This window comes from Vigna unguiculata, chromosome 6, assembly GCF_004118075.2.
Source record: "Vigna unguiculata cultivar IT97K-499-35 chromosome 6, ASM411807v1, whole genome shotgun sequence".
Lineage (NCBI taxonomy): Eukaryota > Viridiplantae > Streptophyta > Magnoliopsida > Fabales > Fabaceae > Vigna > Vigna unguiculata.
Window position 1 is genome coordinate 6,921,157 of NC_040284.1, and position 15,325 is coordinate 6,936,481.

Below are 15,325 nucleotides of genomic sequence, written 5' to 3' on the forward strand. Positions count from 1 at the left end.
TACTTATTTGTTCTTTGATTAACCTACTTTTCCTTGTAAACTCGTTAACCAGTTCTTTTTGGGCATCGTAGTGTGCCTAGGTTTTTAAGGAGTTGGGTTTTGAACTCCAGGACTGCGCTTTTAAGTTATCTATTGTGACGCTTCCTTTAATTTCGTATATTAAATTAAATGGAGTATTACATAAATAAAAAATTAAATAATGACAAGATATGTTACAAGTTATGTCTAAACACAATTTAAATTATAAACATCTTTTTTTAAAATTGAAATTTAATTTATGCTTTTTATAAATTATGACAGTTATAAAAGTATAATTTTAACAAAATTACACAGAATTATAATTTACCTATATAACTACTTCATTATATATTATACAAAGCATATATTATATAAGACTATAAATTTCCACACTCTAATAGATAATATAATTTAATATAACTATAATTATAATTATAAATACATACAGCATAATATATTAAATAAAAAAAAGTATACATTCACTAAATAACACAGGAGAGTACAAATACAGCTACAGAAGAAAAATGGTTAAATCTGCCAACTTTCCATAACAGCAGTTCCTAATGGGGTGAGGGTAAAATAATGTAAGCGTCTGAATAACAGAAATGTGGTGAGATCCTATTAATGTCATTCTCACCACCAACTACGATGGTGGCGTTCGTCTGACCTGTCCTTAAATCGAGAAGAAAGATCACGGTCCCTGTCATTTATGCTTTCATAGTTGGAGTTCCATGGTCTACCATAATCTCTCTCTGAAGGGGAATAATGAAGAGAATGGAAAGAAAAAGGCCTTGGGGGTTCTTCATCATGTAAAGGACTTCTACTCCAGTCAGATAGCGATCTTGACGATGAAGGACTTCTTGTACCATCATGGCCACTAAACCTAGGATGAAAACTAAACTTGGATGAACTATGACCTGGGTCACCTGGTGGACCATCATCACTAAGATCCCCACCCAATCTATTCTCCCGATGATGTCCTCGGCTGCCATAATCAGAACTATAATTCGATCTGTGCGGTGCCAACAAGTTTCTTGAAATATCTGAACTTGAGGGTTCATTCCCAGAGCCCCATAATCTCTCATCAGCATTATCTGGAATGGGAGCATTTATTCCTGGAAATTTGACAGTCATCCTCCTTTTTGGTTTTGAAGAATCAGATTCAACTTCCATAATTTCCCCATCCTCCTGATCCGCAATCTCCCTGTCGGTGTATATCATAATGCCTGAAGGCTGATCCTCATCGTCCACATCTAAATTTAAATAAAGGTTATAAAGTTAATTTAAATAAAGGTTATAAAGTTAATTTAATACACCAACTCAGGCAAGATTAAAAGGAAAAAAGGATATCCAGTACAGTAAATAGCAACAGAAACGTAGCATTAAATTTAAACTTAAATTCGACGTATATAAACCATTAGAACACACAATGATCATTTGGGTGGACCAAAGCCAGAGTATTGTGGAAGAAAACAATAAATTGAGATGAAAAAGAAATGCTTTTTACCAAGATATCCAGGTGGGTATCCTATTTCTCGCATTCTGTTAAGCCATGGAGGTGGATCAAGCTCCTGCATAACACAATCTTAATATTAATACATTTCATAAAGGCTGACTGACAATTCTGACACATCTAAAAAATCCCTATAATGTATGGCATTGTTATATTCCAGCATTAGTATCAAAGGCTTGCAATCTTCAAACTACCACTATACAGCCCACTTATGTCATCGTGCCACTTCTTAGGTTATGAATTTATCTTAGAAACCGGTTGAACATGCAGATTGTCAATTACATCTCACATTCAAAGCAAGTTTTATTCCAATATTTTTCTTCAAGATAAATAGCTACTTAACAACTTAGAGGTTGGGTATGTTGGTATAGTTCAATCGGCACCATGTTTAGTTAAAAGACAGTGTACACACTACATAAAAACGAAAAGAAAACCATATAGTCGATGTTTTAAGGGATATCTTGATTGCTAAAAGAAGGGTTTCTTGTGTAAATCTAAAAGTGTCACGCAGTAGTCAAATCAAACAAAACCAATTTCCCAACATCACATATGTCATCATTATAGAAATAAGATCCAGATTCTTTATAATAATAAATACCTAGATTACATATGCATTATTAACAACATGGAAATTTATTCTCGTGTAAATTTATTATTTGACAATGTCAAATCTCCTCCACTTATTACATTGATTCCAATTTTATCAATATAGATAAAGCACATGTCTTGTCTCAAACAAATTTTCAGTTCAATGTGTCTGTATTTCCTACAGTATAACACTATGTATTACAAGTACTTAAATTTTCACTTAATGGGGTACATTGAGAGTCGGAATTATCTTCTAACGAATTCATCATGATGGCTGGTAGCTTCCTGGCATGTGTTATATTTTTCTACCAGGATATAGTGCAATTGAGAAGTTAAGTATATTTCTACTTTGCATGACTAAATTTTTAGGTGCGTTCACAGATTTTCAAATTTACACTGTCCCAAATCAACCCAACATACGAAAATTGGTTATCCTTTTCTTTCATATTATTTTCAGTTTGATTTTCGCTTTTCAATTCAGGTTTTGCAGCATTTGATTGGTTCAAAATTCAAAATCCCGTCCAATCTTGTAAAACATAACCAAATAAGTTGCAACCCAATCTACTGTAGATTTGATAAGTGTTTTCATTATTATAATAATTTTAAGGAGCCACATATTAAACAATAAAACAAAATAAATATAATCGTATCACATTTCATAAGCAAATTACTACATGCTTTAGAAGAAAAAAGGTATTATAGAAAGGACAGATACACTAAATCCAAAATAATAAATTTATAAAAATATTAAAAAATACGACATCTTTTAGTTAATATTATAGAGAAAAATAAATTGGGAAAGTAATTTCATAAATATCTTAGCTGTACGGTAACTTCATAAATAAAATCACACAGTTCTTTTGGACTAAATTGGATTGATTTTCAAATATTGATTGACCCCATTCGAACCAACAAAAAACTGTATTATCTTTTACTTTTTATATTATTTCCAGTTCTTTTGTCTTGTGGCTTTTAAAGTTAGTTTCTGCAGCATTTAGCGGGGGCATAACAATTGTTTCTTGAAGGATCCACATTTGCTTCTTAACCTTTCCATGACATCGGCAGGTTGTGTTCATCACATAACAATTTATTTGCTGTTTAAGGGATTGACTGTCTAATATGCTGAACATTAGACAGCCTTGTTGCCTTTTTTATCTTTCATTAGTTGAACTTTACCCAACATTTCTGATAAAACTTATTTCAGGTACAAAGGCATACAATAACATCACAACAGCATACGGTTGGAAATGTGTTTTAATAAAAACATCAAAACAGCATTTTCAAAACTTACCCCCAAGCCCAAAAGTTGACGTGTTGCATCATCCAGAACACCTGGCCTCAAACCATCATACTTTCCAGCAGGAGAATTCTGATAATAACGAGTTGGATTCCGGGAGGAAGAATTCTGATTCCGTCGGGACTTGTGTTGTTTGCGAGCATTATTGACAGCAGTGTTGTCACGAGGCCTCTGACACTCTCTCAAAGAATGGTTATAAGAACCACAATTGAAACACCGAGCAGGATCATCAATAATCTCTAAGCCACTAGAACATTTAAAAAAGCAAAAGCTTACGTCACTATGACAGAAAGTAGTAGTACATTTAATTGATATATAAATAGCAGAGGCACAGTTGAAGAGCACACTCAAATAAGCAAATGAACATTTCCCCTTGAACTAATAACCTACCACAAGAACACACAATATGCATACAAAACAAATGTTACCTCAAGATGGCAGGTAGGCAAATCCATATCACTTCAAGTCTATTTCAATGGATTTATCTCAAATCCAATCCATATTTGGATTTTAAATCCAATCCATTTATTGAATTTCAATTGGATAATTTTTTGGAATTTGTAAATCCAAAATCAAGGTGGATCTAGATCAACTCAAGTTATGAAAGCTTAGGTTGAACAAGACCCAAGGTAGGATCGGTCAGGTCAGGCTGGGCCTAAGTCAAGCTAGACTTGGCCAGAACCATGTCAAGTTCATCAGGCTACACCCATGTTAGGAGTCAAGTCCAAGTCAGTTAGGTCAAACCCACATCAGGCCAAGTTAAGCTAGGTCAAAGTCAAGTAGAGTTGGCTTGGCTCCATGTTGGGTTGAGTCATTGTGGGCCCACCTCTAGCCAAATTAGCACCAGTCAACTGCAGGCTAAATTGCCTCAGCCCAGTTTGAATTGAGTTGGCCTTGGTCAAAGTCAAGACAAGTAAGGCCAAATCAAGGTAGGCCCACATTAGGCCAAATAAGGTAAGGCCCACATCAGGCCAAATTAGGTCAAGCCCATGTCGGGCTGAATTAGATAGATACTTCCACTAAACTAGGTACAACTAGTATTACAGAATAACACCAAGACAATACTTGGTAAATCTTCATTACAAACAACACTGTTTCTGCCAATGTGGTAGAAACAGGAAGAACAACACTTAAGGGACTTCCGAGGGGTCCTCACTCTCCACCAACTCCTATTTTCCTAGAATACACCCAACAACCTTTTTCCTCCCAACCCCTGACTATTTATAACAGTCAGTTACATGAAAAGAAAAGAAACAGCTAGAGGAGGTTGTAACTGTCATATTCAGTTATTCTTCTTATCCCTCCTCTTATACACAATTCCAAACCTGTCCTGACCCAACCTATCACATCCCCATAATACTACTTAGATAAATGAGATGGGAAAAATACAGTGTATTCAACTTACATTGTTAGCCTTTTATTGATGTATTTATAGGATACAAACAAGAGGCAAGGCACTTGCTTAAAACCCTACCCTAAGGTAGGGTTCACAAACAAGAAAAATATGAAATAAAAAACATCATATTTCAACAATACTATATTTCAAACATTGTATGATCACATGAACTATCTACAAATTTTAAACTAAGTGGACCAACAGATTCATCTTTAACTAATATAAAGCAACAGTATATACCCATCCACATTACTTGAACCATCAGCTGAAGTCAATCCCAAAGTATATCCACGGTCATATAGAGGCACAGAATGGTCAGCTAACGGAATGAAATCCGTGTTTTTATCATTTCTTGTTTGGTTCTCCATCCAGAATGACTGTTAAAGAAATGGAAAAGAATAATATCTGGTATGTTAAAATAATATTTCCCTTTTCATGTTGCAAGATAAATAACCTCAAAACGAAACAAAAAGTACACTAGAGAAGTATTAATACCATACTATTATGAGTAAAATTATTGAAAACTACAAAAACATGAGTGGGATAGGGACTCATTAAATAAGAGGGACCCACAAAAACTGATTTCCAATAAATTTCAACTAAACTGTTAGTGTGTTTCTAGTAGTTTTCTTGTACATAATAGCTAATACAGCATATACCTATTATTCCTACAATTATAGTGACAAAGGGAATAACTACGACTCAGACAGGTTTCCACAATCACAACCACAACCATCCTATTCTAGTAACAATGCAGCAGCTAAGGCACTTATAGGGAAAAACAGCTGAATGACATAATTACAGATAAAAAGGATGTAGCAAATATAACACTTGAAGAAAAAAAATGTAAAGGATAATGCAATTATTACAAAATGTAGCGAATGCAGACTTCATACTGCAATAATTGTTGTAAGCCTATCTCAATTACTACACCAACTGCACATGATTGCATTTGAGAACCAAAACTAAAACCTGTATTTGAGGACTGACCACATTAAAACAATGACAGAATTTAAAGAAACCAAGAATAGTTCCAGCAATGCTAACCCTTGAAACTACTTTAGAAAAGTTTCCTAGAAGTGAAAGTGAAAATTTCACAACCTGAAGTTTTACAGATTCTCGTAACAGAGTAGGGAAACTCACCACAGCAGATGTCTTTTCAAGCCCAACATGGAGAGCAGGAAAAAATGTCTCCTCACCAGATTCCAATACTTCGCTTTCATCCTGAACAGAAAGACAATGCCAGCTTTATCATTCTTTAGAAGACTATAAAAGAAAAAAAAAAAGACTGAATTTGTTAATAGCACAATTCCACCAATTTCCTTGGCAATATACCAAATGTGTAAGATTCTGTTAGATCTTTATTAGATCACCTATGGTGTCTATAGGGCATTTGGTATAATATTTTATTGAACTCCAAGGTTATATAGCCAGGTGTAAATGTTATAAGGAGTTGATCCTTTATAATCAAGAATATTGTTATAATTATAGAAATAAGGAGTCAATCTTATATAATTAGGAATATCTAGATTATATATGTATTATTTAGAAACTTTTTTATTTATTCCCATACCATATCTTTGATTTTAGAGGATATCAAATATCCTCTATCTATTGTATTGATTCTTTTTCGTCAATATAAATAAAACACTTGTGATGTCTCAGAAACAGGCGGTTTTTCAAAACCCTGTTGGCCCAGTATACACACTATCTCCAGAGGATTCCTTTTGCAAAACCTTTCATCAAAGTTTGCTTTCACTATTTCGATGTCCGCTCCTTAGGTTTTTTTCTTTTTTTTTTCTCCAGCTTTCCAAAAAAAGAAAGTCTTCCAACACCATATCAACCTCTAGTCAACCTCTAGAACAAATTCTCCAATCTTTTCTAACCATATTGTTAGTATTAAAAAGATGGACAAGTCTAACTATTCCACTTGAGCTTATGCAATCAGGTTATGGTTTAAGATTGATGCTCAACTTTATAGTGTCATTAAATTCACTTTTTACACCTTACTCAACCCTATTTTTAGTTCCCATCAGACATGTGCATTAGTTTGGAGTGCAGCTCGTACCAATGACACAGCATTGTAGGGCATGTGCCAAGATCTCTTAAAACTTAGTGCTCCACGACATTATAGGACCCTATGTCTGTTTATTATGGATGACCTTTTAGGGGCCCTATGTAAGGCTCATAGGTACAACATATAGCATTTTCCTAATTCAACTACTTCCTTTAATGCCTATTCTAACAAGTCTAACGCATTGTTCCACCCCATATGTTGTAATCATCATCAAAAGATAAAGATTTTTAGGCGAAAATAATTTTAAAAAGGGCTTTTATATCAAAAGACAAAGATTCACACATAGCCCCTCAAAATGCCAAAACTATTGTCTAAACCTCAAAAATAAACTTCAAAGACTTGGTTTGAAATTGGAAACACCAGAATCTAAATCAACTTTATGATTTTTAAGAGAAAAATTAGTGGACTACATCTACACAATGATAATTGGGCAGATGGACTCCAACTTCATTTCACATCCTTAACTTCAAATTTTTGTTCATCTTTTATTTTGTTATTTTCATGATATTTTATCCTCTGTCATCTATTTACTCATTTATTTATCATTAAGGGAAATCTTATTTCACTAGGAATAATCAAAATAATAATAACAATAATCATCATGATCATGATGAAGATAATGGGCTTACATTGGATGACATAGCATGTTTAGCATGCCATTCTGACCATTGTCGTAAAAGTTCCTGAAGCTTCTGTCTACTACCCCTGAACCATTGTTAAAACCAGTCAAAATTTCAATCAATGAACCCAAGCTGCTTGATTGGGACATTTTAAGTTTTAATAGCAAAAAATAACAAATAAAACTAGTTTTCACTTAGGGCACACAAATAATGTACCAGAACGGGTGTTAGTGATCTTTCTGACCAACTTGTACAAACCTTGTTAGGGAAGTATACGTGAAATGAACTGACGGTTCATGTTCATCAACATTAATCCGGGCCCTTTTAACACCTGATACAGCTATAACATATCTTATTAAGGAAACACTATATTAGGGATTGCATTACAACTGGATGAAAACTGATCTATAACATTCATCAGTCAGATATAAACATATCATGTACAATATCTAGAAAGAAAATAGACCGTCCAGAGCTTATGCACACAAGAAATGTCCGAAACAAAAGGGTATAGCATATCTTGACACTTAGCTCAAAAACATTTTGTTAAGGGAGTGTAAAACAGTCCAGGGTTTGTCCTTTTGGCTGCTTTATTATGCTTACTAAAGCAATTTAGTCCATTTCTTTTCAATCAGGGGAATTACAGCAATTGCCAAAGATATTTCACAAGACCATGGTTGTAAACCAATGCTTTTCATTCCAGATAGCAGCACATGGGCAGCCATACCCAAAAACATTGTAGTGGTATAGCATTATGGCCACTGCTTAGAAATTTTCTAGTTGGTTTAATATACTGTATAGTACGCTTTACATAAAAAATAAGATAAACTGGACTCAAAGTGAGGCCCAACAAACCAAATTATAGAGAAAGAAAAAAGCATATGAAAATGTTTGGGTTGCATGGCTCAATTCCTCAGAAACCATAAATCCCTAAAACCACTTCAGTAGCTAGTTATCTGCACACCACACCCTATTAGAAAATGTAAAGGCAGCTTTGCATATGGCAGAGTGGGAGGTCAGGGGAGGTAAGATAAAAGGTATATCCAGCAACAGCACAAGGTCAAGTGTCACAAGCTGGCTTTTGAAACTTGCAAATGAGAGATGCAGTCACAGGGATCAAGAAGAGAGGAGGTCATGATTCATAGGGTACAAGAACATAATTGACGAAATAAGTTCCACTTATCACCCAAAGTCAGAGGGTCAAACCAAGGTTGAGAATGGAAGCCACAGGACATTCCTTTGATGTTTTATTGTTGACCAACCACATTCTTGGGCCCAAAGGCTACATTGGGCAAAATATTTGTACAACACTAATTCCATTGAATCTTTTAGGGTTATACCTCTCAAAGTAGTTTGTGGCCAGTCCACCTGAGTGATTAATCATTTTCTACCCTGTGAAGTAAAGATAGAAGTTGGACATTGGGACTTAACTGATCGGGATGAAGATGCAAGACAATTAAAATATCATTTGTACCATACTCAAGAATGAGAGTTCCAACTAATAACTACAGACGGGAACAACAATTTGAAATAGCTGATTGTTTCTCAATCATCAACCACAAACAAAAATTTGTTGTTTCAAAAATTATTGCCAAGCTTGTTGTCCTGTATTATGGTCACTTCCAAGTGTTAGAATGTGTGGGTGCAATTGCTTATTGTTTAAAGCTACCTGAGACATCTAAAATACACCCTGTAGTTCATCTCTCTTTGCCTTAAAAAGCTATGGTAATTGTCATGATCAATAGTGGCAAGGAAGTTAATAAACAGTTTTTTATACAATGGATGGCAAATTTGAAAAAGGAAGCGACTTCAGAGGAGGAATTTATCATCAGGAATCAATTTCCTAAGTTTAGCCTTGAGAACAAGGCTGATTTTGAACAATTTCCATTACAGTCCCAAATAGGCTGGAGAAAATAGGGAGAAATTTGGGCTAACTATTAGTTTATGGGCCTTGGGGTTGGAAAGTACACAGAAGAAAGAATAGGAAGGGAATCTGGGGGAATGTTGAGCTGGCACAGAGAAAAATAAAGAGGATAAAGTTAGTTACAAATGGTACTAAGGGGTCAATATAGGAGAAAGGGGGGACGGAGGAGGAGAATCAAGTTCTTTATGGGAGAGAGAGAATGTATTTTCTCTGTAGGAGCATTGCTATGGGACAGTAGTGTACTTGCACTATATTTTCCTGCATCTTTCGACAACAATTTCATATTTTCCTTTCATTCTATCATGATATATTTTTATTTCTCACTGAATCTTGGGTTTGTAACAGTAGTCAAGCAGCAAATTAGAAAAACCTGAAAAGGGGCAAATAATTAAAAACAAACATTGAATACAGAATTTCATACAAGGATACATGTTCCAACAATCTCAGTGCTTCTCTTGGGACTCCCATCTTCAAGAGAGAGACAACCATTCTCAGCAAGCACTCCTCCCCTCACTTCCTCAGTGACCACATTCAACTTCAACTCATCTTCCAATTTCTTCTCCTTATCGAGTGAATCCCTCAGCTCTAGCTCCTCATTCATGTGCTCGTCACCACCCATATCCAAACAAACGCTTTTCTCTCCTGTGGCAAAAGAGATTAAAACTTCATTATAAAATTAAATTAAATAATCGGCCACCAATCAATCTCTAAATAGCAAATACTAGTTGTAAGTATAAGATTCCTTTATGTACCCACCTAATATTCAGATTTAAATTCATTAGATATAACATAACAATTAATATGATAAAAATCAATAGTGGTCCAGTTTGCAAATTTAATTATCTATAGTACATCGATCAAAAATAATAGAGATTGCAAGTTTTGTAGACATTTACGTTACATACATCAATTTAAATCTGCAAAAAAACTACATATTAATCATATCCACATAGAACCTAATATTATTTTCTAAATTACTGATGCAAGATTACAACTAAATCTATAGCCATGGCGTCCGCACAAGGAAAACAGGTCAGGGAATTAAAGGAGGACATGTGGTAGAGAACATCCTCATCGTACATATTGTATAAGAATGGGTCACACCGAAAAAAATTGTCACCTCTCCATGGCTTCCTTCACAAAACAGTCAATGTCTCCAATTTTGAGATTGTTGAACCCATGTTCTTTTATGAGGAATATCAATAATATTTGAGGTTGAAATGCAATAGCATAGTACAATCATCTACAACTCCCAATTGGTCAAAAGCTTGCATTTCACAATATGTGAAAAGTCAAAGTCCAAGTAAGCCTTTTCTGAAGTTGTTTTGGGGAGTGTTAGTATTCATTGTACCTAGGATTACTTATCTTATAGTCTTCCCTTCCTCACCATTGTAACACAAGATCGGTTGTATATAAAAATGAAAACCTTAGGGAGACCGTTTCAAGCTCTCAACATATACTATTCACTTTTTCTTTATTTTCTCAAGTCATGTATCCAAGGAGTCATGTGCTCTAAGTACTTATCACAGCTTAGAAGTTATTATCCTTCACCTTCAATATTTGTCCTACTTTTGTACTTGATATTCACTAATATCATTGACTTTCCTAAAGTAATGTCCGTCTATTACCATACCATCATGGATTTATAATTCAAGGACTTAAAAGATAAAAGGAATTATATATACAAAAAGTTATATTGGCCAACTAATTGACAAGATAGAAGTATGTAACCATGTCATTAAATGTGCATTAACATCAATACCACAGATCAAAACGGGAAACAAAGCAAAACAAATTATATAAGGATTAGAAAAATGGAATCTAATGGAAATTGAAAAAAGAGCAAAAGCTAATGCTTTCTTAGTCAACCCAAACATTAGCTTATTGTAGTCAGACAAATTGAAGTGAATATCAAGTCAACCATAGAGTCATGTACTCTAAGTACATATCAGAGCTTAGGAGTTATTATCCTTCACCTTCAATATTGATCCTACTTTTGCAGATGATATTCACTATTATCATTGACTTTCCTAAAGTAATGTCTGTCTCTATCAGTCTATTACCATCATGGATTTATAATTCAAGGACTTAAAAGATAAAAGGAATTATAAACACAAAAAGTTATATTGGCCACGTAATTGACAAGATGGAAATATGTAACCATGTCATTAAATATGCATTAACATCAATACCACAAATCAAAAAGGAAACCAAAGAAAAAAAAAATGTGTACAAGGATAAACAAAATGGAATCTAATGGAAATTGAAAGAAGAGTAAAAGCTATGCTTTCTTAGTCAACCAAAATATCAGCTTATTGTAGTCACAGCCAATTTGAATTGAATATCAGTTCAACCATAGAGGAGTGAAACCTACTATATCCAAAATACGACCTGTTGTAGTTAGCCTGTAAGCATATATGCTTTGGTGTATTTTGAACTAAAAGACTCTATAATCAAAAAGGCATTTATCCAATTCGCTGTACCAAAAACAATGTTCTTAAAAGGCTAAATGGAGATCTGGAAATGCTCGACTTCTAGTTCAGTTTCAACCATTATCAAAGCAAAAAAGTGATAAAATTCACACAAAAACAGCATAAATATGCAAACTAATTAAATATGAAAGTTATTGATTAATAATCTTATTATAAGTTTGTTAAATTTATTTAACTTAGTTTTAATTCATTCCGAGTGGTCTAAGCGTTTATTATGAAGAGACCAAACCAAAACCAATTAAGTATCTAATTCACTGTTACTGGATTCTCTGGTCATTAATAATCAAAATATTTATTCTAACCAAATAAAGTACGAAACTTCAATGGAATATACCGAGCATTCATAATCAAAATAAAAAGGGGGAAATATACACAAACTGGATATTTTTGTGGTGTACAAACTTCATATGGACATTACTCGTTCCATAAAATGAAATATCAAAATTTCATACAAACCCAAAGGAACATCTTATACACAGCAACGCAAATTGACGATGGAACTCGAAAAATTGAAAAAGAGAAATCATGGACACAAAGCAAAGGAAACGAAAAGGCATGTCAACATACCAAACAGGTCAATTTGCGGCGGGAAACGCCGGCGAGGAACCGACAGTGAGGAAGACAAGGCCACGAGGCGTACACGACGATGTGACCGTCAGGGGAGGGGAAAGAGGCTGTCAGGGGGAGGGCGGCGAAGGCGATGCCGAGGGCAAGCGATAGCTACTAAGACGATTTGAATGAAACGCGATAAGGGTTTGAGGCAAGACGTCGCCGTTTGGAGGAAGATGAGGTGAGGGTTTAGGGCAAGAAGTGAGAGGGTTTAGGACTTGAGGGAATGAATTCACGGCGGGAAGAGGTCACGAGAAATACCCCTGACTAAATTTCTACTGGTGGCTAACTACGTGTAGTAAGAGTAGAAGAAAATGCAAAGGGAAATTGAGAATGGAGGAGAGAAAAAAAGTACCCCAAGGGATTAGGGCGAACCACGTCGCCCTAATTGCAGAAGATAGAAATGGGATCCTTGGAAGTGTAGTTGAATTTGCGGGTGGGATCCAAAACACTTCACGTAGTAATTTTCGCATTTGCAAAGAAAAATATTATTACGCTAATAAAGGAATTAAATTAAATTAAATAAGAATAAAAAATAAAAAATATCTTATGAGACTTTCTTTTAAAATAATCTTTTATCAATTAAGTTTATATATATATATATATATATAAAAGATATGACTTTAAGATATTATAAAATATATTTAAGATATTTAGAGGTAATATCACTAAAAAATAACATTTTAACAAATGTTTTTTAGTTGGAGTTATAATAACATCTTATAAAATATAAATTTACTATAGGGTTTTAAAACTCTAGAGGGTTTTAAAACTCTAGCTAAGTATAAGGGGTTTCTTAAAGAAATCCCACTAAAATTTAAATTTCTCCTTATTTCCTTCAATTTTTTTTTATAATTTTTAAAAATTTTCGTTAGACACATTTTCTCGTTTTTATCGTTGCAGTTTCAAGGGAGAAGAATACTTTCTCCACTAATTCCTTAATGTCTCCACCATTCTCCCTCGATGTTTGAAGTTCAATGTAATATTGTTCTCTCTACTTCCGATCTCGCCACTCTACTTCTTATCATTCTTTCTCTTTTGACTTCATCTCCTACTTTCAATTTTGATTTCGTTTTCATTTTTCTGCATTAGATTTCGATTTTCCTACTTTCTTCAAAAATAAAACCATGACATGAGGAACTCGTAAAACATAAAAGAACATAAATCTATTAGTAAAATGAAAACCTTAATGATAAAAAAATAACCAAAGTTATGAAACTATACATACTAACCGTTTAAAGATTGTTTTGTTAAAATAAAACATCCAAGCAGAACAATATGATATGTAAAGGTTTTTCAGAGACAACTTTCAAAGAAAGAAACGAAAGCCAACTCAGAAATCTTACTTGATCAAGCAGAAGAAATAAGTAACTCAGAACAATTAATAAAATCAAACTTAAAAAAATGGGAAAATAATAAAAACCAAACCTTTTTACATATAAAACCTCTTAATAATGATTTTTCATTCTTCTGTCTTGAGAACTTCGTCTTGGGTCTTCAAAAGTCTTTGATCTACTCTTCAATAGAAGAAGTAAATGTTAAAGTATAGAGGAAAAGAAGAATAAGAAACGTTAAAAAACTCTAGAACACACAACAGGTACTAACAAAAAAAAAAAGCATACCCTTTTACACGAAAGTTTGGAGCCAGCACATCAAGATCGCAATCCTCACAAATAGAAATGGTAGCATGATCCCGAGCCAGCGCCCGTCCCTATCGTCATCCTCATTATTCCAACACGATCAACCAAAGTGAAAGCAACATACATCAACCAATTTTGTAACAACTAAATCGTTTTTTTATTGGAATCGAAAAATGGAGGAGAGGCAGGAAGGGTGTTTAGGAGGGAGGAGAAGACGAAGAAACTTTGAAATTCGTAAGCTATCCTCGTAAGCCACAAACCCTAAAAGATGAGAGGGAAGCAAAAAGGTTAAAAGGGTTAAAGAATAAGAATGACAAAAAAACAAAAAAATTGGACAGATGTCGAAAAATTAGATATGGGTATAAGGGTAACTTCCATATGTGTTTGTTTTCATATAGTTTAGATAGTTAAAGATTAAAGTATCAACGTATATAACATGACAAACAAATTAATTAAACATTTAAACTATTCAAATATTATTAAGCAATATTCTAGCATTTAAAAATATGAAATTGTGAACCTATATAATTAGAAGTACTAAATAATTATAACAACTTTTTTTAAAATTGTAAGAAAATGTTGGTGGGTTAAGTGGGTCAATCCACCTTCAACCCTACTTGAACTCGTTTAACATGTGGGTTAAGTGAGTAGGGCTTAGTTCTACCCACTTTTAAAAAAAAATGATTTTTTCTCAACCCAACCCGACTTGAACCCGTGGTGAGTCAGGTTAGCTTACGGGTTAAAACCCATTTTGACATCTCTAGTACTAAATAACATTGAATTGAAAAGCATCCAAGAAGTATTTAAAAGAGTATAAAAGTACTAGAAACATCGAATTGAAATGTATACCATAAGCGTTTAAAAGTGTTACAAAACCTCATACATGTGTTGACAAAGATGTAGAACACTAGAGAGAGTTATCAATATTAGTAGATGATTGCGGCAATCTTATAGTCTTATATTTTCCTTTTCAATAAAGTTTATGGTTGTAAAATAGTGATTTCTTTTATTGAGATTTCCTATAAAACATGAATAATGTTTTATTTTAATTATGTAATTAGTGTTTATTATACATTTTAGGAAGTGAAAATATTAGGGTGTTACAAACAACGTCTAAAAGCTCTACAGAACCTCAAATTCAAACACATATT

At 33.8% G+C, this 15,325-nt stretch overlaps 1 protein-coding gene across 1 annotated transcript; it reads right to left on the bottom strand.

Moving 5' to 3' along the window:
* Positions 1–473: 473 nt before the first annotated feature.
* On the bottom strand, positions 474–12,974 carry LOC114187982. Its single transcript, XM_028076447.1, has 9 exons — positions 12,493–12,974; positions 9,863–10,075; positions 7,768–7,849; positions 7,519–7,594; positions 5,956–6,036; positions 5,053–5,189; positions 3,411–3,663; positions 1,526–1,589; positions 474–1,271 (listed from the first exon to the last, which is right to left on the bottom strand). Exons 2-9 carry the CDS (start codon positions 10,050–10,052, stop codon positions 652–654), a joined length of 1,503 nt encoding a protein of 500 aa, XP_027932248.1. The 5' UTR covers positions 10,053–10,075; positions 12,493–12,974; the 3' UTR covers positions 474–651.
* Between the last annotated feature and the right edge of the window lie 2,351 nt (positions 12,975–15,325).

What these genes read in the sequence shown, in the direction of transcription:
- LOC114187982 (XM_028076447.1), bottom strand. Translation starts at nt 10,052, where the DNA reads ATGGGTGGTGACGAGCACATGAATGAGGAGCTAGAGCTGAGGGATTCA. An exon ending in CACTGAGATTGTTGGAACAT is followed by an intron (nt 7,850 to 9,862) that starts GTATCCTTGTAT and finishes GATATGTTATAG; the next exon opens with CTGTATCAGGTGTTAAAAGG. An exon ending in GGTTCAAGTAATGTGGATGG is followed by an intron (nt 3,664 to 5,052) that starts GTATATACTGTT and finishes TAAATGTTCTAG; the next exon opens with TGGCTTAGAGATTATTGATG.